Source organism: Sporothrix schenckii (genome assembly GCF_000961545.1).
Source record: "Sporothrix schenckii 1099-18 chromosome Unknown Cont42, whole genome shotgun sequence".
In the NCBI taxonomy this organism is placed as follows: domain Eukaryota; kingdom Fungi; phylum Ascomycota; class Sordariomycetes; order Ophiostomatales; family Ophiostomataceae; genus Sporothrix; species Sporothrix schenckii.
Window position 1 is genome coordinate 235,012 of NW_015971143.1, and position 25,750 is coordinate 260,761.

Here is a 25,750-nt window from a genome sequence, read left to right on the forward strand (position 1 = left end):
AGTAAAACGCCGCAGGATGATGTCCGAAAGATATGAGATACACTTCCTTTCTGCTTTTTCACCGCGAGAGCACAACGCACATCACAACAAAGGTATAAAACAGACGGCGGCCAAACACTGGATCTCCAAAGAACTAGTCGCCAGAGAACCGCGTCGTCGAAGCCGGCGCCGTGCTGCTACTTCCTCCGCCACCACCCCAGCCGGCAAACAACGCCGACGCCCGCTTCATGGACTGCCGCCAGGTATCGGAGGCGGGCCGCGCGCTGCCGTGGATGCTGCTGCTGTCATCGCTGTGCGCGCCGCTGAGGCTTGTCTCTGTGATGCTGCTCATGCCGGACTCGCGGCGAGGATCGTGGCGACGCGGCGAGAGGGGCGGCGTTGGTGGTAGGCCGACGGCGTGGCCGGGCACAGGGCCCGCTTTCTTGGACGACGCAGTGGCGGCCGACATGTGTGGCGTCTTGGCCGAAGAGACATGTCGAGCCGGCGGTGGCGGTTCTGTCGGTCCGTATGCCAGCAGGGGGGTCAGCGCCTCGACTGTCTCCTGCCGCATGAGCTCCATAGCCTCCTGCTGACGCTTTTGTTCGGCCAGCGAGTGTGGGAAGTTTTCGGGCTCCAGCGCATCGTTCTCGGCGTGCGCCAGGCGCTGCAAGAAGCACGCCACCACCTCAAAGGTGCCTTCGTGGCTCTCGAGACGCTGCCGGTGCCGCTCGAATGCCTCGGGGCCCAAGTGCTGTTCGCGCTGACGCCGACGCGCCATGCGGGCGGCGGCCTGGTGGGCACGCAGCCAGGCCATGTCGTACCCGGCGTCGTCGCCCGCGTCGTCGCCCGCTCCTCCAGCCTGGCCGTTGCTGCTGCTGCCGGGCGTGGAGGTGCCCTTGCGGATGGGCAGGCTCGGCTGCAGGCGCAAGGGGCGGGGGACATCCATGGCCATGGAGAGCGGGCGAGTCTGGGAGGTGTTGCTCGAGAAGGTGGCCAACGTGGCCGACGACATGAAGGTGGTGGGCGAAAAGAAGGAGTAGGACGACGGGCGGCTGCCACCGCTGACGACCGACGTAGGTGTTTGGGGCAGAGGGCGGTTGAGGTAGTTGGGCGGGTAGAAGGACGAGGAGCGCGGCGAGGTGGTTGACGAGGACGGCGAGGCTGTGCCGCTCATAACGGAAGCCATCGACATGGGACGGCCGCTCATGCGCTGTGAACGGCGCTTGGGCGGCGGCGGAAAGATGGGTGCGCCTCCAAACGATTGCGACGAGTAGCGCGGAGGCAGCGGTGGTGCTGGGCCTTTGCCGGCGGCGGAGGACGACGAGGGCCGTTCGTCAAAGACCGCATCATCGCCATCGCCGTCGCTAGCTAGATTGCTTGCCGCCGACATGCGCGCCACGGGTGGCCGGGCGGGTAACGGCGGCAATTTGGGCGTGGAAGATTGTGGCGGTGTCGCAAAGACGCGCGCAGCCTCTTCGGCGTCTGAGGCAGCGACGGAGGATGGGATGGAGGACCGCTGGTCATCAAGTGCAATATCGGAAAAGTTGTCACCGCCACCGGCTCCTTTTCCTCGTCCCGATTCGGAGGCGGGGCCGGAGGACGGTGGTATTGGCCTTGGCATATGCATTTGCCCATGTCCTGACCCTGGTCGAACCGACCCCTGCTCGTCTAGGTCGAATCCTTGTCGACTCCCAACAACCCCTCCCACCTCAGGAAAAGCGGTGGCGGGTGATAATTCTGTCAAAGGTTTTGTTTGCGAGGATGATTTGTCTGTTTCCGTTGAGAGCGCTGTCGTATCGGCGTCGTTTGCTGTCGGCTTCATCGCGGGACTTGCTGGTGTCGAGTGCCAGTTCTCTTCCTCGTCTGAGCTGTTGCTGCCAATGGGGCTTCGTCTGGCGTCTTTCTTTGTTGGCCGGCTGCCACCGCCGCCGGTGTCGAGGTGCGACGGGCTCATGCCGTCGAACGCTTCCGTATGGTGCGCGTATGGGAATCTGGGCAAATGATTGGGATCAGGGAGCCAGGCGAGGACAGAACAGGTCGTCAATAATAAACTATTGGTAAAATATGTCGCTGTTCGGTGGTAGAACTGTGCCGAGCAGAGGTGTAGAGGGCACAGAAGAAGAGCAGAGGATGTCGAGAGAGTCCAAAAAAGAAGGTAAAGGAGAAGAAAAAGTAAAAAGGTGGCAAGCTAAGAGAGAGAAACGAGAGTTGTAAATGGGCGGAATGCAGCTTGGTAGTTCGATTTTCGTTGAGATGCGACCTTGGCCTACTGTATTTGTTATCGGACTTGCCTTGGTCTGGTCGTACCTGCCCGTTCGTGCTAAAGAAGGCGTTGTGTTGCTTGTCAAAAGGGCAGGTGCACGTGTGTCGATTTCAGCCCTTTGGGAACAGGGAGGCGCAGTTCCAGTGGGAATGAGTAGGCGTCTTTGGTCCGCTGCACCTTCTTGGAGAATGTAGTCAGAACTTAGGCTTCGTGGGCGGTGTTGTGTCGTTCGTACAATTTATTGTGGAGGATTAGGAAAGAGGCTAGGGGGACCATCAAATGGAAGCAAGGGAATAAGAAGAGAAGGAGCGCTGGGGACGAGAGGCGGAAATGGCAGGAACGAGCTGCAAGTTGAAGCAAGGCATCAAAGGGCAAAATGGCAAAAGGCAGCTAGGAGGTGGCAACTTAATCAGCGTGGAAGTGATTCGAGGCAGGTACGGTTGTGACCTAGCGCATTGTCCTCCTGCTTTCTTTTTATTCGTATATTTCCTTCCCTTCTCTATGCACCTCTTTCTCTCCTTGTCCCTTGTACAAGTTTCTTTTATTTCTTTTACTCTACACCCCGTGCTTCTGTCCCTTGCGTGCAGCGATTTTGCAGCGGTTCGCGAATTTCTGTCACAAAGTAAGAGTCAGGTTGTACTCAAAGACACCAAAGACAATACAGAGACATGTTAGACTTCGAGTGACAAGTGACACACAATGTTAAATACCAAAAGCAAGCATCTGAGACACCCATTAACTTATGTGTGAACGCGCGACCCACTGAATGTTCGCTAGAGGATCGCTCGAAGATCCCGCTGGGAACGCATTCCACAGGGCGGTCCTGGATCGGCGCTTTGCCGTCGTCAAACGGTCAAACAGAGAGGCGAGCGCATTCTCCAGCTTCGTCCATCTTTTTGGACTTTGCAATTTGTGATATGGACAGCTGGTTGTCGCTCTGATGCGGCTCTGCGTCGGGCCGTAATGGTGCCTTTCTATTTCAACATCTCCAAAGCAACATGATGTGTATGGTTGGGCCGGCCCATGTCGTCCTCCTATCAGAGTTTCGTTCTCTCCTGCTTCTCACTCAGTTCTTTTGCAAATTCTCCGTCAACCAACCCGAGTCGTAGATTCCCGCGCCCAGTTCGCGCCTTACTTTTGCCGCCCAGATACCCCTAGGCCCAAAAAACGACCTTCGCTGCCTGTGAGGCCGTGTTCCGTACTTTTGTGTTCTTTAGCTCGCCCTGTGGATGACTTTGTGGAAATCATCTGCACGCTCCCCTGCGTTTTCTCCTGCATACCGCCCTGCATATATAGCGGTGGAGAGAATTCGTCTCGCCCAAGGTTTCTGCATATGGAGGGCTCAAATATCGACCAGTTGATCCTGGCATGGAGGCAAGGGACACAGAAGGCTCAGAGGCAGCAGCTATACGTGCCAAACAAATCTACCCCATACAAAAAAACGGGAGACAAAAAGGCACAACGGAATATAAATAGATGCCACAGGGTAACACCGGTATGCATTGTCTTGTTTAGATAAGCGCTCGGACACAAAACTGAGATCAGACACACGGCAGAGATCGCGCAGTCTGCCGGCGGCAATTGTTAAGTAACTGCGGTCGAAACATAACAAAGGGTATCTCTATTGCACCCCAATGTCCATAGCTATCCCGTAACTTGTCCATATAGTATTACTCTCTTGCGTTTCCAACATCGCACGGGCGGTAACCTGGAGTCGCAAATTCCTTGTCGTTGTCAGAGCTTAAGCTTCTTACTGGCAGCTCCGGGGTACTAAAGAGCTTGACGATCAGTGATGTCATCGCTAAAAGCGCCTGGGCTACTCCAAAACTGGCGGGGCTGGAATTCGGTGCTGGATATCACGTGCCACATCTAGACACAGGTAGCCATCAACACCAACGGTACGGAGGGCACTGTACACGTCTCAATCTTCGCGAAGATGCCCCAAAATCTGTCGCAGGCGGTCCAGAGCCTTTGTGCTTGCCGGCGGCCGATCGGGAGGACTGCTGTCCGTCTCCGACTGTTGAAGTTGGTCGACCTCGTCCCGGGCCTGCGCAACCAGCGGCGACAGCCCGCCCCACACTTCGTCGTCGTAGCGAGTCAGAACGCCCTGCCACTGTTCCAGCCATTGTCGCGTGCTCTCGGACGAGTGTGGCATGCCCAACGCCGCTTGTGTCTCGCGGGACTTTGTCGGTGCGCCGGTGCGGGATTGGGTGTGTCCTGGGTCGTCTTCGTATTCGCCGCCGGGGCTCGGACGCACGAAATCGGGTATGAAATTGAGGACTGTGTCCCAATCGTGGCTTGTTGTCGAGGCCACATACTGCTCTTCACTGTTCCTATCGCCAAACAGGGCAAGCTTGAGCGCCCTGCTCTCGTCCTCGGCCAGCTCGATGTCGCCGTAGTCAGGTTCTTCTTCTGGAGGGCCGGCCCCAGCAAGCAGGTTGACGACATCGAGGCCGTCCAAGCGCTCCTGCTCGGCCACGGCCGAAGACGGCGGAGGAATAGAATGCGTAGTTGTCGCTGTCGTCGTCGTCAGCGACGGCACGTCTGTCGACTGTGTCCGATGTGTCCACGCTTGTTCGAACAGGGCATTGTCGTCGAGGCTGATGATTGGCTCGGCGGGCATGGACATGTCGATGCTGGTCCCATCCAAGAATTGCGAGAATGCTTCGTCCTGTGCCATGGCATGCTGCTGGGAGTGACTGCTGCTTCCGGACTGGGGTGCCGCCGACCTTGGGAACGTAGCAGAAGCAGAGCCTTCGCCGGCTGCAGCCGCGGCCGACGGTTGTCCGCGGCTGGCCCGCCCGCCCTTGTCTGTCGACGTGAGCGAGACCAGGTCGCCGCCACTTGGCCGGGCCGACACCACATCTCGTCCCAGGCTCGCCGCCGATTGGGCAATGCGGGACAAGACTGACGGCTGGCCATCAGTTGGTGCCGACTCCGTGCTCCGGCCGCCGCTTGTGGTGTCTTCATCGATGCTTTTCCCTTTGCCTTTTCCTTTGGCAATTGGAGGGTCGTTCCCTGCCATTGTTGTGTGTCTTGTGGTCTAAGGATGAAAGACAGTTCAAAAAGGCATGACGATCAAAATATAAAGGTCCAAGGGCAGTGTGACACTCCGCGGAATTAGGAAAGAGAAAGAGAGGCATGCACGTGAATATGGATCTGTAGCCAGCTAGGATCTGAGATTCTCACCGTGGCCAAGATGGTCCTGGCATCGTCGTCATCGACAATCCAGAAACAAAACAGACGGCGTGTCAATTCACCAGCCAGCAACCCCCCGAACCTTTAACTAGTAAGAGAGCTGCCCACGAGGTCATCAGGTCCAACCAAACGAAAGTCGATATCGAGCTCCGTTCTTGCCTTTGAAGTTTTACCGAGTGGCTACGTCCTGTCGGTACCTTCATGTTCCTCGTCAAAGGTTGGGTTAAGAGAGAGTACCTGCTGGGTACTTTCTCGTGGCCTGCTCCGTTTAGCTTACCGGTTTAGGGAAGCCGCGATAAAAGCTTGCAGCTCTAAGCTGTGCTGTTGGAGGCTGGACAAACAGCTCTAACCGGCGACCGCCCACTGTTTTTTACGTCTTCAGTTTGGTCCCAGATGGTTTTACCCCGCACAAGCCACCAGAATCTCAAGTCACCAGCATCAATACGTAGCATAAAATGCCCCTGCAGTGCGGTCTTAGTGTGTAAACAGGCCCTGGCCGGACCTGTAAAGCTTAAGCTGGCAGGGGGGTCTGACAGCAATAACGGCCCCTAAAGCCCATAGTCCCTTCCCTTCTGGGCGTCCGGTCTACCTGCCACGCCTGCAGCGGACATCCACCCCTCTCTCCTCGCCCGCTCTTTCCCTCGCCGCCAGAGCGTCCCCCCTTTAGACTTGCCTTCCTGCTCCCTCCTGCTTCCCACCATCCCAGCAAATTATTGGGAAGGTGCTGATGTATTTTTGCCCTTGACCTCTTGCCTCTTCTGTGGACATCGCTCTCCCTTCCAACCTACCTTTGTCGACATCTCACGCCGTATCGCCTTCTTTGTCCTGTCCCAACGCCGCCTTAACCTTGTTTGTGTACAGAATCCGTTTCGATCGCTTTTGGGTTCTTGTCTTTGCTTCCTTTTCCTCCTCCTCCCGTCCTTGTCACGTCGCATCCTCGTCTTTTCCAGAAACCCCCTTGTCTTGTTTGGACTGGCAGCTCTCCTCGCGCAGCCGCTGCCATCTCCACATCGCCCATCTCGACCGTTTCCTGTTATCCTTGTCTCTTTTTTCTTGCTTCAGTTGGCCACCGTGCTCTGCACGCCATCTCTCGCTCATCGTCTCTGCCATCGCAATCTCGCCGCTGCTCACGCCGCCATTCACGTCATCCCGCCATCCCGCCCTCGGACGTTGCAGCCTCGACGACCTCATCCTTTCTACTTCCGCCAACCGCCCACTCCTTGGAACGCGCTCTCCCGACTCGCCGCGTTCGCCAACCCCCATCGATTTGCTCCGGCCGGCCGTCTTTGTCACGCTCCCCTCCTCGATCGGACCCCGAACCGCGTTGACACATCGTCCAGCTCGCGAAAGTCAGCGCTTGCCGCCACACCGCCCACGAGACGCATCGTCGGTTCCGAATTAGGATCCAAGACATCCACATCGGCCAGACCGTGCCAAAGGTGCGATACCGCTCCCGCATTTCTCCTGCTTTGCCTCTTTTGCCTCCTCCGCTTGCTTTTATCAATTGCAGACAGCCTCTCAGCCCTGCCTTCCGTATCATTTATCATTTTGGTTTTTCTCTCCACATACTGTGCCTGGCTCCGGTCCCTGCACGCAAACAAAACACGCATTTGTCAACCTAAAAAGCTTCTTTGCGGCCCACACCTCTCCACGTGTCTTGCATTTGTCGCTTGCCACACTCCCTCCTGTCGTTCCTCAAGCATCGTCAAACCCAATACGCGCCCAGTTTCCTCGAGCTTGTCATTTTCAGCGCTCTCCCCGCCCCTGCTTCTTGATCCCCTACCTTACCCCTAGTGCTTGTCGCGCGACATATTTCCTAGCTTGAACTTTTGCTCTCCTGCGTATCTCATCGCGGCACTCGGGGCCTGCTCTGCTTCCGTTGTTTGCTGCCTCGCTCCTTGCCGATCCCTTTCCGCAGCCTCGCTTTGCTTATGCTGTGTCCCGTTTTCAAACATCTTGCTAAAAACAGCTTCGGTGCTCGATAGATTATCCTCTGCGTCGCCGTACTTGTCGACCGTAATCGCCCTCTATCCTGGCTCAACCTCGCCCTTGGCCGTCCCAATATCGATTGCTCGTCATACCACCTTTATCAACTCGTTTCGTCATCGACACAAGGGCTGCTCTTCCGGCACCCTTTGCGAACCAGGCTTGGAATCATGGTGGAAGCAGAGGCGAACTCCCCTACGTGGAAGTTCACACAGTATGTGGCCCCTGGTCCCTCTGCTCTTTTTCTTTTATCCCTCGAACACCGCCTGCGAGTCCTTTCATACTCGTGTCATTACTCGTGCCCCTCCAACCGCTACCAAGCGTCTCTTTGTTGTCGAGGCTCCCCCTTTATTCTCATATTACCTCTCACCTTGGGCCCGCTTGATAGTACTCTTGCGTTTGTGGCCTGGGATGGTTCTCAGGAGCAAGCTCCTCCACGGACCCCGATTCACAACTGAGCGAGAAACAACGCCTCTACCCATATGTTTCCTTTTCGAGACCCGTATCATTTGGACATTGCCAGGTGCTCTCGTCGTGTCCAAGCGACCGCTAACGCATTGTCTCCTCGCAGGTGCTTTGGCGACAAAGGTGATGTGGAAGATATCACGGAAGGTAGGTCCCAGACATGACTTGAAAGATAGCACCCTGGCGCATCTCACCAGACCAGCGGTACTAATATTGTTACGTAGCCGATATCATCTCGACCGTCGAGTTTGACCACACAGGCAATTACCTAGCAACAGGAGACAAGGGAGGAAGAGTTGTCCTCTTTGAGCGCAACGAAACTGTGAGTGCGGCCCGTCTTCATCGTGGAACGGGGTTTTTCTATTTAGCGACGGAAATGTGATGGACGGCTAACAGTATCCGACCCTTGCCTCGTCCACAGAAGAAAACATGCGAGTACAAGTTCCACACCGAATTCCAATCGCACGAGCCAGAGTTTGACTACCTGAAGTCGCTCGAAATTGAAGAAAAGATCAACAAAATCAAGTGGTGCCGGCGGCAGAATGCCTCACATTACCTTTTGTCGACAAACGACAAGACCATCAAGCTGTGGAAGGTGTTTGAGAAGTCGCTGAAAGTTGTCGCCGAGAACAATCTCACTCAAGACTTGACGCCCGGTGGTCTCGTGGCCGGTGGCGGCGCCCCACGGCCCTTACCATCTGTGCACTTCCGCAACGCGAGCGACCTGAAGCTCCCCCGCCTCACGCACCACGACACCGTTGTCGCCGCCGTTCCGCGCCGGACCTACGCCAATGCCCATGCGTACCACATCAACAGCATCTCGGTCAACAGTGACGGGGAAACATTCATTAGTAGCGACGACCTACGCATTAACCTCTGGAACCTCAACATTCAAGACCAGAGCTTCAACATTGTCGACATCAAGCCGGCCAACATGGAGGAGCTGACCGAGGTGATCACCGCTGCCGAGTTTCACCCACAAAGCTGCAACTGGTTCATGTATGCCAGCTCCAAGGGCACCATCAAATTGGCGGACATGCGGGAGAGCGCGCTGTGCGACCAGCACGCCAAGCGTAAGTTTGCCCTGGGTTCTTGGTTCTGATTTCCTCTGTGCATTTTTCTCGCTTGCTAACAAAGATGCTGCAGTGTTCGAACAAGAGGAGGACCCCCAATCGCGGTCCTTCTTTTCCGAAATTATCTCATCCATCTCAGATGTTCGGTTCTCACACGACGGCCGTTACATTCTGTCCCGCGACTACCTCACCGTCAAGATCTGGGATGTGAACATGGAGCGACAGCCTGTCAAGACGATCCCTATCCACGAGCATCTGCGGCCGAGGCTCTGTGACACTTACGAGAACGATAGCATCTTTGACAAGTTTGAGGTGGTCTTTTCGGGCGATGCCAAGAATGTCATGACGGGCAGCTACAACAACAACTTTATGATCTACCCAACCGACCCTGAGAAGGAGACCGAGGTTGTCCTGCAGGCCGACAAGTCGGCCTTCAAGGCCAAGAAGGTGGGCGTGCCGACGCCGATCAACACGTCGACCAGCCCGACGGCCAACGGCAAGAAGAACGGCTCGCGGTCGGGCAGCCCTACGCCCGGCCAGGGCCAGCGGATGCGCAAGGAGACCGACGCGGACCAGATCGATTTTAACAAGAAGATCCTACACATGAGTTGGCATCCGTTTGAGGACAGTATCGCTATCGCCGCCACTAACAACGTGAGTGCCTGTAGCCTCAACTTACGCCCCTTTTGTCTATTCGTGGTCACATCGCTAACGTCCAATGCAGTTATTTGTCTTCTCCGCATTGTAGACTGCCACCAGTCGGGTGGTTAGCCGGCGCAACTCCGCTTGTATCATGAAGATGGGGGCGGCGGTTGTCTTGTGTCGTATTCTTGTTTATGTCGCCCCTATGTCTCGATTCCCGTTATCTTTCATATTTTGACCATTCTACCTTGCTCCGTTTTGATCGCTTTCTTGACTTTATCTCTTGACCATTCCGTGTTTTGTTACCCTTTGCACTTATTTTAGACACAGAGACGAGCACACACACTGGCATCCTGTCCGCGAGAAGCTGGGCAGAAAAGAAGACATCGGGAGGGGGGCGCAGGGGCTCTGTTCCTGTTGATATGTTTTGGTCTCATATGATAGACGAAGAGGGGGAGGCGTCGAGTGACGGTTGGGAGACGGAGCAGGCAGAGAACGACGGCAAGTTAGAGGCTGGTTGGAGGCTGGTTGGAGGACGATGGGTGTTGTTGCTGTTTTGTCGTTTGAGTCCTTGTTTTCTCTTTTTCGGAGTGGTGCGCGACGACGACGGACAAACGACAACAATGATATCTTGGCTAGAGACGGAAACGAAAGCCTGGCCCCCTCCCCTCCCTGTGTGTGGGAGCTGCGCAGACCGTGTTGTCGAGGCGGCATGGACCGGCTTGGCAGACCAGCGACCAGCGATCCAGGATGGATTTTGTCTTGTTAGCTGTAGATTCTATTACACCCATTGGAGACAGCATCAACCAAGCAAATAAATCGAAATAAAGTCAGTCCGTACACGGGCATTTTTGATTCTTGTGAGGCTTGTGAGATCCTTACCCGTGAAGAACAATGCGGAGGTCGGGGTCGTATTATGACGACGGGAGAGTGTGCCTGGAGCGTCGTCTCGTCCGCGAACGGAGCCATACATTGTACGGCGTACGTCGTACTAAACATGTCCGGTCGTATGTCGTACTGATTTCAGTTTGGGAGGATCACCGCTTTCCTTTGCCCGTACGATGTACGTCGTATTCCTCTGCAGACACCTGCTGAATACCGTAGCGTTGGCCGCAGCGAATCGTATCTCCCGAAAGCAGCATCCCATCGCTCGCTCGCTCGGCCCGTCTAGGCTTAGGGGCTGATCTTCATCTCCAAATGGGCCATGTGCAGGGAGTGCTTTTTTTATTTCGTGTGCACTTGAGTCTTGTCTAGAACAGCGTCCCATGGTTCGGTGTTTTGTACAGACTATGTATGACGCCGGAGAGCAGGACAGACATATGGGTGAACGGACGTTCCGGCTTCCTGGCGGTTCCGCCATACGCTGTGCAGCCTGCTTCACTTGCTTCACATTGCCGACCAGCTATGGGACGTAGTCAAAAGGCCATTTCGAGCATTGTTGCTCTTCTCTTTTGTTCCGTCGTCTTCTTTCGTCTCGAGATTCTTCTCGCTGTGAAATCTGGCATTGTCAAGACTCCAAGGCAATGAACCCTCCGTATTTACACGTTGATTGCTCCGCTTACCCTTAGCTTAGCGCCCTTGGTTGGGGCCCTGTTCCTGTCCTTAAGCGCTGATCGTGGTGTGAACGGAGTTGGATGGACACATTGTAGATTGCAGTGCCCAAGAGCCAGTCGCTAAGTCTCATCCGCTCTTTTGACAGCTTCTCAGGCCGCATTCGTGTACGTGCACTGGTTCTTCATCCCTTTTCACTTCAAGCTCTTCCAAAACCTGCCAACGGGGTGGGGGTATTTATTTTTCATTTTTCTCACGATCCAGAACGATCACGGCGGGTTACAACAGACCCAGGAAGGAGTACTCTGTCCATAACGAAATAAGAGGCACCTCATGAACGGCAGTCTGGTAAAGCTGCCTCCTCACTTGTAAGTTCCAATTGCCGCCTCTGATCGATCAATCTACAATAGGCAATTCAGCAATTCAGTTCCACATGTAATTCCATTTCGTAGGTCCCACACTTTCCGCGCCGCTACATTTCCTATTCTGTTCGTTCCTCGTACCTGTTAAGTCGTTTCTACCAACCTGGCGTGGCGTTTCATACTTCTGGTTCAGGCCTTGGACTCCTTAGCGCGTCTACGGATCCACTGATTCTTTTTTATACAGAGTCTCACAGTATGTTGTATTCTCCGTAGCACGTCAGGCAGTGCTGGCGACGTCCACTATCGCTCTGCGGCTCTTGCCTCCGGCGCACCACCACGCCACTTTCACACCACCAATTCTGTAACAAGGATGACAGAACGATCTGCCTCTAAGAAAGAGGGCTCGGGCAGTCATCTGAAAAAGACACATAGCAAATAGCCACCTGTGCAGTCGTGCTCTCACTGATTGACACGAGCGCGCCTCGGGAGATCCACTTCCCACAAAGCCCTCTCTTTCGCGCGGAAGGAGATGCTCCCTTTTGGATTGTTTAATTTTCCCTATTTTTTAAACCTTCCTGACTGCAAACGGCGCAGGGGATTGGCTCTTCCAGAGAACACACTGGGGCCATCTGGGCCCGGAACTTGTCTGGCGAGAAGCAGGAAACCGCGACCAAGGACCGGCAGCCTGTGCTTTTTTTGCTTTTTTGCTGCTTGCTGCTCCTTCCCCCTTTCTGCCTTGTGACTGCCGAGCCGGCCACGATTAGGTCCACGTTTGGCAAGAACAGCCGTCCGATCTCTGGTCTCCGTCTTTCCTTTCGTTGCCTTGCCTTCCTTCCCTTTTCCTTCTCCTTCTTTTCCTCTTTCGCTCTCTTTGCTCTGCCCCCTTGCCCATCTCGCCTCGCCTGCCCCCACCACCTCGACGTCAACTTCAACACAACCACCTCTCGCCACTCGTCCATCTCGCCCAACCGTTTTGTTCCAGCAGAAAAGCAGCGTACAGTGCCCTCATTGCTATTCTACATCACTATACTGAGATCGTTTTGGCATTCCGACATACCCGGCCTATCCATCGTTGCGGCCCAGCATCTTCCTCCACGACTCATACACTCATACAGCTCGCAAAACAGACGTTCACTCTGTCTGTGTTCCTCCCGGGGCACGGTTATATGCACAACTCGAGACATACATACCCACCAAGTCACCATATATGAGAGACAAACGGTCCGCCAGACACAATTGCGCCTCTGTCCACGCCCATTGACTGCCTCGGTTGCCTCCGTTCAACCTAACGCCCCTTTCTGACCCCAACAGCCGTCTTTGTATCCACGCCAGACGCCGTTGTCGCACCGGAGCACAACCTCCACGGCCGCTTCGAGTCGACCCTCCCAACCGTGTAAATGACAACCTCCAACGCCCGACGCCGCCAGACTTCGCATAAGCCCCCGAAACATGTGGCGACCACGCCGGGTCCTCGAGTGATCAACGCCGCCCCATCGCTGGAAAAGGCCGAGATGTACGGCGTCGACGACGACCGGCCCGTCTTCTCACGGGCCATGGCCCTCGCCGGCCGCATCTTTATCGAGACCATTCCGCAATGGCTGACCATTGGCGCCATGCTCGCTCTGATCTTTGGCGGCTGCTGCTCCAACGTCTTCGCGCTCGAAGCCATTATCAAGGTCGAGCCTGCCAGTGGTATGTCACCGTCACCGCCGCAGGCCTCACGCTTTCCGACCGTCTCATGGCCTGCCCCTGCCCTCTTGCTAACCTTGCCAACCTTGCCAGGTACCCTCCTTACCTTCACCCAGTTTCTCTTCGTTGCCATCACCGGCTACGTCTCCCAGTTCGACGGCGACCGCCCGCCGTTCTTCATTCAACCCAACAAAGTCCCCATCAAGCGCTGGTGTGTCAACATTGTCCTCTTTTTCAGCATCAACGTCCTCAACAACCACGCCTTTAGCTACAACATCTCGGTCCCCGTCCACATCATCCTGCGCTCGGGCGGCAGCATCACCACCATGATCGCCGGCTTTCTGTACGGGAAGCGGTACTCCCGCATCCAGATCCTGGCCGTTCTCCTGCTGACGGTCGGTGTCGTCGTTGCCGCCTGGTCCGACGCGCAGAGCAAAGGCGTCGCAGAAGAGGCCGCCGAGGGCAACATTGAGTTCATCATCGGCCTCTCCATCCTGTTCGTTGCCCAGGTCCTCTCGTCCATCATGGGCCTCTACACCGAGGAGACGTACAAGAAGTACGGGCCCCAGTGGCGCGAGAACCTCTTCTACTCGCACCTGCTGTCCCTGCCGCTCTTCCTTCCCTTTTTGCCGTCCCTCGTTCGCCAGTTTTCCCGCCTCGCCAACAGCGCCCCGCTCTCTCTGCCGTTCTTGGATGCTGCCGCCAGCACGGCCACCCACGCCGCAAAGCGCGCCGTGGACGGCGCCGACGTCGCTGTTGCGGCCGGCCTGCGCGAGAGCGTCGAGCGCATCCACATCCCGAGCCAGCTCGTCTACCTGGTGCTCAACGTCCTGACGCAGTATGCTTGCATCCGCGGCGTCAACCTGCTGGCGGCCGCGTCGTCGGCCCTGACCGTGACCATTGTGCTCAACATCCGCAAGCTCGTCAGCCTGCTTTTCAGCATCTGGCTCTTTGGCAACCGCCTCTCACCCGGCACGCTGATCGGCGCCATTATTGTCTTTTCGGCCGGCGGCCTCTACTCGTTTGACGGCAAGAGGAAGCCGTCTGCGCGGCCGCGCGCTGTGAGCGTCAAGGTGGGCTAGAACGCGTTTTTCTCTCAATCTCACTGGCGCAAACATGGTCGCTAGAGTGATGAGAGAAAGATGCCAGGATTGGCTGCGTTTCGTTTTGTTTTTGTATTCCATTTTACACTTTTTTTGTTTATTTTGCATTTTATTATGACGGACACAGCACACAGCTGAGAAGACCAGACGATCAGACGATCACAAGGCTTCATGAACGAATGCTGTCGTTTCAATGACCCCCATAGAGGACATAGAAGGGCGTTATGGTCCAACTAAATACGTTTTCCGCCTTCAGCGGCTCCTACTGACTTTGTAGCCACATGATATCTTTGTCGTGCCAGTTCGTGCCTGGATTTTGGTGGGCAGCAAATTAAGCTTTTGTCTGCCGCTAGCGCACGATTGCGCTTCCCAACTAACTGGCCGGTGTTGCCGCGCCCGACCTAGCCTGGAGCCAGGGGCCTTGCCTTGCCGTGCGCTATGAAAGCCAGTAAAGCGCGCCCCATTCTTTCACCATTTATTTTTTCCAACTCAGCCTCAGCGTCCGTTCGACGTAATCAAGCCCCTCTTTCGGGCTTTGCTTCGCTCCTTCTCTCGCGGGCCACACACAATAAGAAAGCACCTGCTGTGCCTGGCGTAGTAAAGCGCCCTTTCTTTACACCGAGGCGACGTCACACCTTTGCACCTTCCCGTCCAGGTGCGAACAAGTGACCTACAACTAAACATCTACTTTTGACTCCTGAGAGACGCCGCACACAGCCGGGTGCCTTATCATCCGGGTTGGATGACACTCGCTTTTCAAAATTGACTCTACGGAATGCTCTGATTCTAACTTTCAGTTACAAGACGAAAACGCCCGTCCAGCAAGTATTTATATCTGGTCGTTCGTTTTGGCAGGCGGTTGGGGTCAAAAACGGCCGAGACATTGGCACTTGCAACAAAGGAGGAAGGAGCGGCCGTGCTAAAGCTTGGCCCTAACCGCTTTTTGGACCTACCAACAGCCTTCTCGCCTCCCCATGTCTCCAATTTTTGGAGTTCTTCCAAGGGCGACTTCTCACCGATCAAATCCCACTCTCGAGTCAAACACACATCATTGGTATATCAGCATCGGCAAGCAAAGTGATTGGGCACACTCTTTAGTAGGCACTGTTCTCGCTTGAGCAAACCGTCAATCGTTTCGTCCCGAGACGCCTTTCTCTCCACAGAGGTGGCCATCAGGCCAACAATCTCCGCCGGCCATGTCAGGTAAGAGGCGATTTCTCGAGCACTCAAAGGACGGGGTGAGAGAGCACAGCGTTCTCTCTCGCCTCTACCTGGAACTCGAGGGTGTTTTTTTTTGTGCATCGTGGGCAGGCACTGTCTCAGAGATTGCACAAAACATAGCTGACTCGGGGTTCCTTTTTCTATTTGCAGCCTCGCACCGAAACCATGGCTTTTCCCACGCCCACGCTCACGCTCACGGCGACCATGCTTCTCGCTCCACTTCCAATTCCCCTCCCATGATCGGACGCGCCATGAACGACTCGGACGGCGACTACGAAGAAGAGCTCGGCGAAGAGCACCAGACCTTCCTCGACGACGAGGGCGACAACACGACGGCCCCGGACAAGGCTGGCAGTGGCAACCGACCACCCAGAGCAAGCTTTAGTGTCGGCGGCGATGTGACGCCGGTCGACGAAGCACCAGCAGAAGGCACGCTCGAGGTGCTCGAGGTGTCCTCCGAAGACGATGCGGAAGACGTCACTGTCCCTGCCACGGCCGCCACGGCACTCCAAGAGGGCATGCTGCCGCGGGACATGCCGAAACGAAGCGCCTATTACGACCCGATTGCCGACCGCCAGATGAGCCAGAGCGATGCCAAGCTCTTTTACCAGCTGAGCCAGTTGGACCTGCAAAAGAGTGCCGCCGCCCAGCAGCAGATGCAGCAATTGCAGCAGTTGCAGCAGCTGCAACAGGGACAGCAGCAAACCACCACCGCTGCCAGCCCTGTCCTACCAGGCGGCGCACCACCAGCAATGGGGAATGGTGACGCAGGTGGCATGCCGCTGCGATCGCCTCTGGGTAGCAATGCCCGCGTCTCTGACCCCCTCCCGCCCGCTCCGACGTCTGGGGGCCTAGGCCATCACGGCGTCAGCTCGGGTGCCAGCGGCGCGGCCGTGGATGCGCATGACGGTGCGTCGGTCAGCCTTCACGCTGTCGACGGATCCGTCCTGGGTGGCCATGTGGGCGGTCGCAGTGCCGTGGGTGCCGATGCTGGTCCCGACGTCTTCAGTGCAGGCCTGTCGTTTGGCATGGCATCCGAGGCGGCGGCGGCTGCTGCTGCAGCTACGGCCACATCCGGTCCTTCGGCGCTGAACATTGGCGAGCCGGCTGGCATTGGCAGCACCTCCTACGCCGACGCGGACCCGCAAATCACGTCTGAGCTCACATCCATCTTCAAGAACATCCAAAAGATCATCGACCTGCGCCACAAGTACATTCGTCTCTCGCTCCAGGGCCCGATGGACAACCCCAAGGACGACCCCAGCTGGACCATCTACCCGCAGCCACCAGAGCCGGTATGGACTGCGGACCAAGATGCTCCAGGCGCCACGGCTGGCGCCACGGCCAGCGGCACGCGGGCTGCGAACAGCGTCAACAACAGCCTTTCGAATAGCATGGTCTTGCCCCAGCAGCAGCAGCAGCAGCAGACAGATACGCCCAAGAAGTCGACCAAGAAGCGGAAGCCGGGCCAGGACATTGGCGAGGACTTTGACATGGAGGACTTGGGCCCGCTTCCGAGCGAGAGCGAGCTCACGTACCGCCTGGACGACAGCGGCGTGTACCAAGTGTTTGAGAACGACAAGGCGGCCGCTGCCGACACGCCCATTGTCAGCGTGCCGACGCTGCGCGAGTTCTACATGGACTTGGAACCCATACTGAACGTGTCGGCCGACGGGCCCAGCAAGAGCTTTGCGTACCGGCGACTGCAGTACCTGGAGGGCAAGTTTGGTCTCTACACGCTGCTCAACGAGTACCAGGAGACGGCGGATACGAAGCGGGTGCCGCACCGCGACTTTTACAACGTCCGCAAAGTCGACACACACGTTCACCACTCGGCCTGCATGAACCAGAAGCATCTGCTGCGCTTCATCAAGAGCAAGATGAAGAAGTGTCCGGACGAGGTCGTCATTTTTCGTGACGGCAAGCACCTCACGCTCGCCGAGGTGTTTGAGAGCATCAACCTCACGGCCTACGATCTCAGCATCGACACACTGGATATGCATGCGCACAAGGACACCTTCCATCGCTTTGACAAATTCAATCTCAAGTACAACCCGATTGGGGAATCGCGCCTGCGGACCATCTTCCTCAAGACCGACAACGACATTGAGGGCCGCTACCTGGCCGAGATCACCAAAGAGGTCATCTCCGACATGGAGTCCAGCAAGTACCAAATGGCGGAATGGCGCATCTCCATCTATGGCAAGTCGATCCACGAGTGGGAGAAGCTGGCCGCCTGGGTGGTCGACAACAAGCTCTTCTCGCACAACGTGCGCTGGCTCATTCAAATCCCGCGCCTGTACGACGTGTACAAGGCAACGGGCCTGATGGCGTCCTTTGAGCAGGTCATCGCGAACGTGTTTGAGCCGCTGTTTGAGGCGACCAAGAACCCGCAAAAGTACCCCAAGCTGCACGTCTTCTTGCAGCGCGTGATTGGCTTCGACAGCGTCGACGACGAGAGCAAGGTCGAGCGCCGCCTGTTCAAAAAGTTCCCCGTCCCCAAGGCGTGGAACTCGGGCCAGAACCCGCCGTACAGCTACTGGATCTACTACCTGTTTGCCAACATGGCCACGCTCAACGCCTGGCGCAAGCAGCGCGGCTTCAACACGTTTGTGCTGCGCCCGCACTGCGGTGAGGCCGGCGACAGCGAGCATCTCGCCGTGGCCCTGCTGTGCTCGCACAGCATCAGCCACGGTTTGCTTCTGCGCAAGGTGCCGCTTCTCCAGTACATTTACTACCTGGAGCAGATTGGCATCGCCATGTCGCCGCTCAGCAACAACGCGCTGTTCCTGGCCTACGAGCGCAACCCGTTCCACCAGTACTTTAAGCGCGGTCTCAATGTGTCTCTCTCGACGGACGACCCGCTGCAGTTCGCCTTCACCAAGGAGCCGCTGATCGAGGAGTATGCCGTCGCGGCGCAGATCTACAAGCTCAGTCCCGTCGACATGTGTGAGCTGGCCAAGAATTCGGTCGTGCAAAGCGGCTACGAATTTGCCATCAAGCAGCAGTGGCTCGGACCCGACTTTTACAAGCCTGGCATCGCCGGCAACATGATGGTCAAGACCAACATTCCCGACCGGCGGCAGCACTTCCGCTACAGCACACTGCGGGAAGAATGGCAGATGTAGGTTTCCTTCTTTGCCTCTCCTTTTTCCATTTTAAAATTTTCAGGAACAACATGACTCACTGGACATGCACAGGATCGAGAAATACACACAGGCACCTCCTGCCGGGCCCGTCGAGGAAGATGCCGCCCAGATGCCCCTGCCGTGGGATAAGGGCGCGGCCGTTCCCAGATCACCCTCGCTGGCGCTCAAGGCCTCTGTCGCCGCTCCCCAGCTCAACTCGCCGACTCCCGCCGCCATGGCAACCGGTCCTGCGACGGGACCCAGTTTCGTCACCCTGCCTGCAGCCGCCCATGCCGGCCCGTTTCCAACGGACCTTTCTTCAGCACACGCCGGCCTAGCCAGTGCTTCGACCGGGGCATTGAATGCAGCGGCACAGGGAGGCGCGGCACCGATCCTGGGCACCGGCGGCCCGATCCAAGCATCGCCTCTGGTCCTGTCTAGAGAGAGCACGTGGCCTGCTGATGCAACGGCGTCGGGAGCAGGCACACCGGCCGGCAGTGCTGTTGATCCGAACCCAAGTGCGCACTTGTCCGGCTCGGAACCTCGGTACTTCCCGGGCGTTGCCACGCGCAGCCAGCGCCGCAACAGCATCCGCAAGAACTCATACCACGAGACCGACGACAGCACCGTCACGGGCTCGACCAGCCGGCTGAGAAAGACGGGTAGTTTCGGTGCGCCCAATGAAGAGGAGGACGGTGCAGACGAGGACTAGCGGTCAAAGAAGGACGACGAGCACGAACGATTCGGCTTGAACTCGTACGTTTCACTCATATAGGCGTACTGCGTTTTTTATACTGAATTGGGGGTTCCAAGGTAGCATTTTAAAGCGACGAGAGAGCGCTCCGCATCGTGTAGGGGAGCTCATGAGTCGTTGTAATTTTAGGAAATAAGCCATTGCGATGTCTGTGCCGTCAACTTTTTGTGCAACCATTCATTTGCGGGAGAATTGGTGTCACGTGTGCACTATTCGCTGTCGAGCTTCCAGAGCTGCCCGTCACAGCGATACATACTGACTAGCACCACAGCCACCTTGATGTCGTTCAGCGCAGCTTTTGGACTGCTGTGCAGCTGCTCTCCGCCAATCCAATTCACATATCTTACCCCACTTCTCAAGGCCACCATGCAAAACGATGTAGTATGAAGTCACGTCTGGGCGGGCGGCGTCCTCTTTGTAAGATTTGGAGACTGCCAGAAACAGAATCTTACTAGCAGCCAGCTGCGAAATCCGGGCAACAACGGCGCTACGACTCTGCGACGCGGCCTTGGGCTTAGCTCTTTCCCTCCTTCCCTGCAAAATTGAGAAAGAAGCCACTGGGTGCAAAAGCCTAACGTAAGGGGAAGGCACTTCCCACTATTCTGTACTAACAGTACGGAAGTAACTATGACTGCCAATTCGCTCCTTCTTCCGCCGGTGGCCGCGCCTTCCCTCTTCCTCTATTCTTACTTGGCCTCCTTTCTATTTGGCATCGTAACCCACACCCACCCACCTGCACCTGCCACCCCTAGAAACGCAAGTCGCCTAACCTCGTTTTCTTCAACAGGGCTTTTCTGTTCTTCCCTGGCAACTTCACTTCCTGATCCTCTTCTCTTCCTCCCCTTTTCCAGCTCGTCCTTTTTGCGTCTGCCAAAGTCCACAACCCCGATCCCGGCACGGACTGCGCACACACACGCGATCGAGGGCGATCTCCTTCTCTTTCGATCATTGCTGGTTTCGACTTTTATTTCTTACGGTTGGAGCAACGTCCCCAACCGCCCATCATCGTTACTTGTGAGCCATTCCGCCCTCCTTTATCTGTCCTCTCATCTCGTTTCCTCCGTTGCACAATACCAACGGAGGATAGGTAAGATGCAGGACCCTTCATTTCCATATCTGCCTGTCTGCCTGTCTGTGTTGTTGGGTGGTTGCAGCTTCGCTACGCCATCGACCAGGCTCTACGAACCGCGCATACCCCCCCAGTTTGCCAGCGGTGCTTTGTTTTCGCAACTGTCACACTGTTTATGCTGACTTCAGACTGTTTAATGCCAGCCTCCCATCTGAAACGACCTTTTGGGTAACACGTTCCCGCCAAATCCACAGCCATCCGCACTTCCGGCAAGCAAGCTCTCTTTTTGTGCCGCCAGAGGGTTTTCCTTGTCCTCGCAGACAGCTCCTGTCGAAAGGCAAATCGAACCCGAGATTCGGTTATCAGCATCACCCCTTTTTATCTCGCGTACTAGTATGTCCCCGTCGTCGAGGCGTCCCTAAATCCCCCTGACGTCGACGACAAACAGCGCTCGGGCAAGGCAATAGCCCTATCGACGACAGAAGCACGTCGTGTTCGACCTCCCCAACACGACGAACGACCGCACGGTGCACGGCGCTAGTTTCCAAACGAATATTCTTACTCAACGCCTCACCCCGTCCGGCCGAGTCACGACCTCCCGGGCGTTCCGCCCCTATTCTCTCATCTCATCGAGGCCATCTCCGACAACATTCCTAGTGCGATTCCACAACCTCTTCACATCATGGGTTTCGTCGGTGTGTATAAGGCGCTCTACGACTATGCGCCTCAGTCGGAGGGCGAGCTGGCCATCACCGAGGGCAGCCTGCTCTATGTCCTCGACAAGGATGGCGGCGATGGTTGGTGGAAAGCCAAAAAGAAGGCCGCCGGCGATGACGAGGACGAGCCTGAAGGCTTGATTCCAGAAAATTACGTCGAGGAGGTAAGACTGAGCTGATTTGAACTGCCGTACCTCTCTCGGCACCGCCCGTCAAAGAGAATACACACGTTTCTCCCGAGTCTAACCCGTGTGAACCAGGCACAACCGACTCGCCACGCACGCGCCCTGTACGAATATACAAGACAGACCGACGAGGAGCTGTCGTTCCCAGAGGACGCCCAACTGGCAATCTACGACACCTCCGATCCCGACTGGATTCTTGCAGGGTACGACAACGACTACGGCTTTGCGCCTGCCAACTACATCGATATGGATGGGACCAGCGCGGCCGCTGCCGATGCCAATGACGGTGAGGCCGACGATGAGGGGCCTCCTCCTGTGCTCCCGTCAAGACAGGCCACGATCAATGACGACGACAACACGCCAAGTCCACGCCTTCCTCCCCGTGGCGCTCCTTCCAACGAGCCGAGCAGCCCCAACGCCAATTCAGCTGCCGCCGCCGCACTCGCCAATGTTCTGTCTGGCCGCTCTGCTGCGCAACGACCGGCGACGCCTCCCCCTTCGCTGCCAGACCGTCCGCGCTACCTCTCCGACGACGCCTCGGAAGGAGAGGATCCACTTTCGCCACCACTGCCGACACGACCGCGGCCCCAAGCTACCTTTGACGATGACGAGCCATCTCCATCTCTGCCGCAACGGAGCAAGAGCAATGCGTACGGCGGCAACAGGGCCGGTGACAGTAGCAGAAGCGGTGGTTACGATGACGAGGAGTCGCATGCCCCGAACGCCCTGAGCCCGGGCGGTTTCCACCTGTACAACATTTCCGAGATGGTGTCCGTCATGGGCAAGCGAAAGAAGATGCCCACGACGCTCGGCATCAACCTCAAGACTGGTGTTATTCTAATCGCACCAGAAAGGTCGCAGGACGGCCCCTCGCAGGAATGGTCTGGTGATAAGATGACGCACTATTCGCGGGAGGGCAAGCACGTGTTTATGGAACTCGTCAAGCCCAGCAAGAGCGTCGATTTCCACGCCGGCGCCAAGGACACGGCTGAGGAGATTGTCAGTGCGCTCGGCGAGCTTGCCGGTGCCGTTCGCGCCGAGGGCCTGCGCGAGGTCATCCTGGCAGGCACCGGCCACGAGCTGAAGAAGGCCGTGGTTCTGTACGACTTTATGGCCCAGGGCGACGATGAGGTTACGGTAGCCACCGGTGATGAGGTCATTGTCCTCGACGACCGTCGCAGTGAGGAATGGTGCCAGGTGCGCCGTGTTAAGAATGGCAAAGAAGGCGTCGTGCCCCTGAGCTACGTCGAGGTCACAGGCAGTATTACGTCCGACATTCCCCCGCAGCCGATTTCCGGACACCAGTCGCCCACGCCGAGCTCGCCCACTACGAACACGGCCCCAGCCATCTCGACCTCCATGGCAACCATCGGTGCCAGATCCACGGTGAAGCAGAACCGCCTGGACGAAGAGCGCCTGACACGCGACGCCGTGCGCGCTGCGGTGCGCGACGAGTCAAAACGAGCAAACGAGGTAGGCCATGGCGTGCATCCGCCTGAGAGGCGCAGTAGTTTATATGCAACGAACGTTAACGGGGGTGACCAACAGGGGCAGCGCAAGAAAGAGAATGGCAACGGCAGTAGCTCCCGCTCGGGCAAGGCCAGTACGTATACTAAGCACCCCCAACCCCATACTCCCTGATTGTTTTTTTGTTACGAAACCCCACTAACACGAGATAGAACCCGATGCGTCCAAAGTACGGACCTGGACCGACCGCACCAAATCATTCAGCGTTGATGCGCAGTTCTTAGGTCTCAAGGACGGCAAGATCAACTTGCACAAGATGAACGGTGTCAAGATTGCCGTGCCCGTGGCCAAGATGTCATTGGAGGACCTCGAGTACGTCGAGGCTGTGACGGGCGTTTCCCTGGACGAAGACAAGCCGCTCTCGAGCATGAAGCGCAGGTCCCAGATCCAGCAACAGCACGACGAGTCGCAAAACTCGTCCGGCACCAAGGTCGGCGCCTCCATCGAGCCCAAAAAGTCCGACTACGACTGGTTCCAGTTCTTCCTCACCTGCGAAGTCGCCGTTGGCTTGTGCGAAAGGTATGCGCAGGCCTTTGTCAAGGACAACATGGACGAGAGCGTCCTGCCGGACATTAATGCCAGCAACCTCCGGACTCTCGGCCTCCGCGAAGGAGATATCATCAAGGTGATGCGGTTCCTGGACAACAAGTACGGCCGCTCGAAGAAGGGTGGTGACGACGGTGCCGATGGCGGCGGTCTCTTCTCGGGCCCAGGTGGCACCCTGCGAAACAACACGCGCCGTGGCCGGCCGACGCCCACGACTCAAGCGAATGACGTTGTCGATGCCAAGGCCTTCTCACAGCAAAAGTCGAGTGACGCCAGCAATGCTACAAATGGCAACCGTGTTGCATCACCGGTGGAACAAACCCCTGCAGAGAGAACTGCGCCGCCCCCGAAGCAGGCATCTGCGTCCAGTGGTGGCGGGTTCGATGATGACGCGTGGGATGTAAAGCCCTCCCGGCAGCCTGCTCCTGCTGCGACACCAGAGCCTCCGACTGCCCAGCATGCTCCTGAAGCCGCTCCACCACCGCCTGTTGCAAAGCCCACTGCTGCCCTGACTGGCTCGATGCAAGAGCTGTCCCTTCTCTCGCAGGCCCTGCCGGCAGAGAAGCTCAACCCCAACCCTCCACCCCCTATCACGCTTCCTGCACAAGCAACACCCGCAGTGTCGCTGCCTCCTGTTCAGCAGCAGCCTCCGCCGCAAATGCCGGGCGCTTCTCCCGCAATGTTCGCCGGCCTGGCCCAGCAGCAGACCGGCATCCAGGGAATGAACGGGCTCCAGCCACAGCAGACGGCTGCTTCTTTTGCTAGGGCGCGGCCCATGGCCCCGCAGTACACCCAGGGCCAGGGCGGTCTGCTCCCTCCTCCTCCCTCACGCCCGCTTTCGGCGCCGCAGTCTGCCCAGCCCAGCGCATTCAGCCCACCCCCGCTGCAGCCCCACATGACAGGCATGGTCACTGGCCAGGTGGCACCGGCGGGCCAGAGCCTCAACGACATCAACCAGGCACGGATGCAGCAGCAATACCAGCAGCAGATGCAGCAGATGATGGCACAGCAGCAGCCCCAGGGTATGATGCCCATGATGACGGGCATGCCCGCGCAGCAGCAGCCGCAGCCGACCGGATTTGGCATGCCCGGCCAACAATTTATGCCACAGCAGCAAAACCAATTCGGCCAGCCTGTGCAAATGCAACCCACCGGCTTCGGCGGGCCCTTCAACCCCGGCCAACAACAGTTCGGCATGGCCCCGCCACAGGGAGGTAACATCAACTCGATGCTGCCGCCGGCTCTGGAACCCCAGCGCACTGCCATGCCGGTGCCGCCGGCGCAGCAGCAGCAGCAGACTATGCAGCCCATGCAGCCTCAGCCAACCGGCCCCTTCACGCAGGGCTTCGGCAACCACGGCATGGCGCCCACCCCGGCACCCCTTTTGCCTCAGCAGACGGGTCCACCGCCCCCTGTCCGTTTCGGTGTGACGGAGGAGACGAAGAAGTTGATGCCCCAGGCCACGGGCCGGCGCGCCAACCTCTTGGCAGCGAGTAAGTTTTACGAGAATATCCCCTGGGAAGATGATTTTTCTGCTTTCGAGTTCTATGCGGTCGTACTAACTTCAACTAGCTCCGGACAACCCGTTTGGTTTTTAATCGCTGCGGGACGATATTTGTGTTTGGCTGCCCACATGTTTCCGTTCTTTTCCTGCCTCTTGTGCTTGGAAATAAAAACAGGCAATAGGCTTCGTGGCGATCGATGTTTCTGTACCTCAGCAGGCGTCGTGTTTCCTCGCTCGTACAAATTAGCTAGCTTTTTTTTCCGCATTTTTTTTTTTTGATGCTCCTGATCCGCAACGCCACCTGTTTTGATTTCTGGTTTACAATGTCTCTGTACTTCTCTTGTGCTTGTGTATGTTTTTTTTGTCTGCATTCCCTTTTCTTTGGATTTTGCTTGTCTTCGACGTTTGTCTTTGCCACCCTGTCTGCCTTTTTCTTTTTGGACAAAACTAGAGCATCAACATCGTATATAATCCTATCTCCGTATACATAATAACATAGCACTTCTTTTTATTTGTAACCAGGGCAGAGTTATACTTTCGACGGTGGACTTCATAGGAATGCCTACACATCAAAATGTGTAAGTAATAAGTTGGTGCGTGGCATGGTTTAAACCTGATATCAGCGAATAGAACATGCGTGTGAAATTCGTAGTGAATAGTAATAATTAATAATAAACAGAGTACGTTTTTCTTTTGTATACACATATTTCTTTCATATTCTGTTTGTTTAATTTACTTCTCACCTATCACTTTTATCGTTACTCAGCGGCTACTTTTCTACCTTTCTAC

At 56.6% G+C, this 25,750-nt stretch overlaps 7 protein-coding genes across 7 annotated transcripts; 5 read left to right on the forward strand and 2 right to left on the reverse strand.

Annotated features, from left to right (window-relative positions):
* Positions 1-133: 133 nt before the first annotated feature.
* SPSK_01605 (uncharacterized protein) lies at positions 134-1,933 on the reverse strand (the record flags this gene model as incomplete). The annotated part of the gene is made up of 1 exon (XM_016728514.1): positions 134-1,933. The coding sequence occupies one exon, from the start codon at positions 1,931-1,933 to the stop codon at positions 134-136; it is 1,800 nt and encodes a 599-aa protein (XP_016589606.1).
* A 2,230-nt stretch (positions 1,934-4,163) lies between these two features.
* On the reverse strand, positions 4,164-5,267 carry SPSK_01817 (uncharacterized protein; the record flags this gene model as incomplete). Its single annotated transcript, XM_016728719.1, has 1 exon — positions 4,164-5,267. One exon carries the CDS (start codon positions 5,265-5,267, stop codon positions 4,164-4,166), a length of 1,104 nt encoding a protein of 367 aa, XP_016589607.1.
* A 628-nt stretch (positions 5,268-5,895) lies between these two features.
* SPSK_01388 (protein phosphatase 2A regulatory subunit CDC55) lies at positions 5,896-9,712 on the forward strand (the record flags this gene model as incomplete). The annotated part of the gene is made up of 7 exons (XM_016728303.1): positions 5,896-5,917; positions 6,045-6,879; positions 7,426-7,997; positions 8,116-8,213; positions 8,313-8,964; positions 9,038-9,618; positions 9,689-9,712. 7 exons carry the CDS (start codon positions 5,896-5,898, stop codon positions 9,710-9,712), a joined length of 2,784 nt encoding a protein of 927 aa, XP_016589608.1.
* Positions 9,713-12,916: 3,204 nt separating this feature from the next.
* SPSK_01734 (solute carrier family 35 (UDP-xylose/UDP-N-acetylglucosamine transporter), member B4) lies at positions 12,917-14,290 on the forward strand (the record flags this gene model as incomplete). Its single annotated transcript, XM_016728640.1, has 2 exons — positions 12,917-13,211; positions 13,302-14,290. The coding sequence occupies 2 exons, from the start codon at positions 12,917-12,919 to the stop codon at positions 14,288-14,290; spliced, it is 1,284 nt and encodes a 427-aa protein (XP_016589609.1).
* A 1,217-nt stretch (positions 14,291-15,507) lies between these two features.
* On the forward strand, positions 15,508-18,660 carry SPSK_01416 (AMP deaminase; the record flags this gene model as incomplete). The annotated part of the gene is made up of 1 exon (XM_016728330.1): positions 15,508-18,660. One exon carries the CDS (start codon positions 15,508-15,510, stop codon positions 18,658-18,660), a length of 3,153 nt encoding a protein of 1,050 aa, XP_016589610.1.
* A 64-nt stretch (positions 18,661-18,724) lies between these two features.
* Positions 18,725-19,372, forward strand: SPSK_01962 (uncharacterized protein; the record flags this gene model as incomplete). The annotated part of the gene is made up of 1 exon (XM_016728860.1): positions 18,725-19,372. The coding sequence occupies one exon, from the start codon at positions 18,725-18,727 to the stop codon at positions 19,370-19,372; it is 648 nt and encodes a 215-aa protein (XP_016589611.1).
* A 1,793-nt stretch (positions 19,373-21,165) lies between these two features.
* On the forward strand, positions 21,166-25,055 carry SPSK_01387 (cytoskeleton assembly control protein SLA1p; the record flags this gene model as incomplete). The annotated part of the gene is made up of 4 exons (XM_016728302.1): positions 21,166-21,363; positions 21,460-22,987; positions 23,064-24,950; positions 25,030-25,055. 4 exons carry the CDS (start codon positions 21,166-21,168, stop codon positions 25,053-25,055), a joined length of 3,639 nt encoding a protein of 1,212 aa, XP_016589612.1.
* Positions 25,056-25,750: the final 695 nt, after the last annotated feature.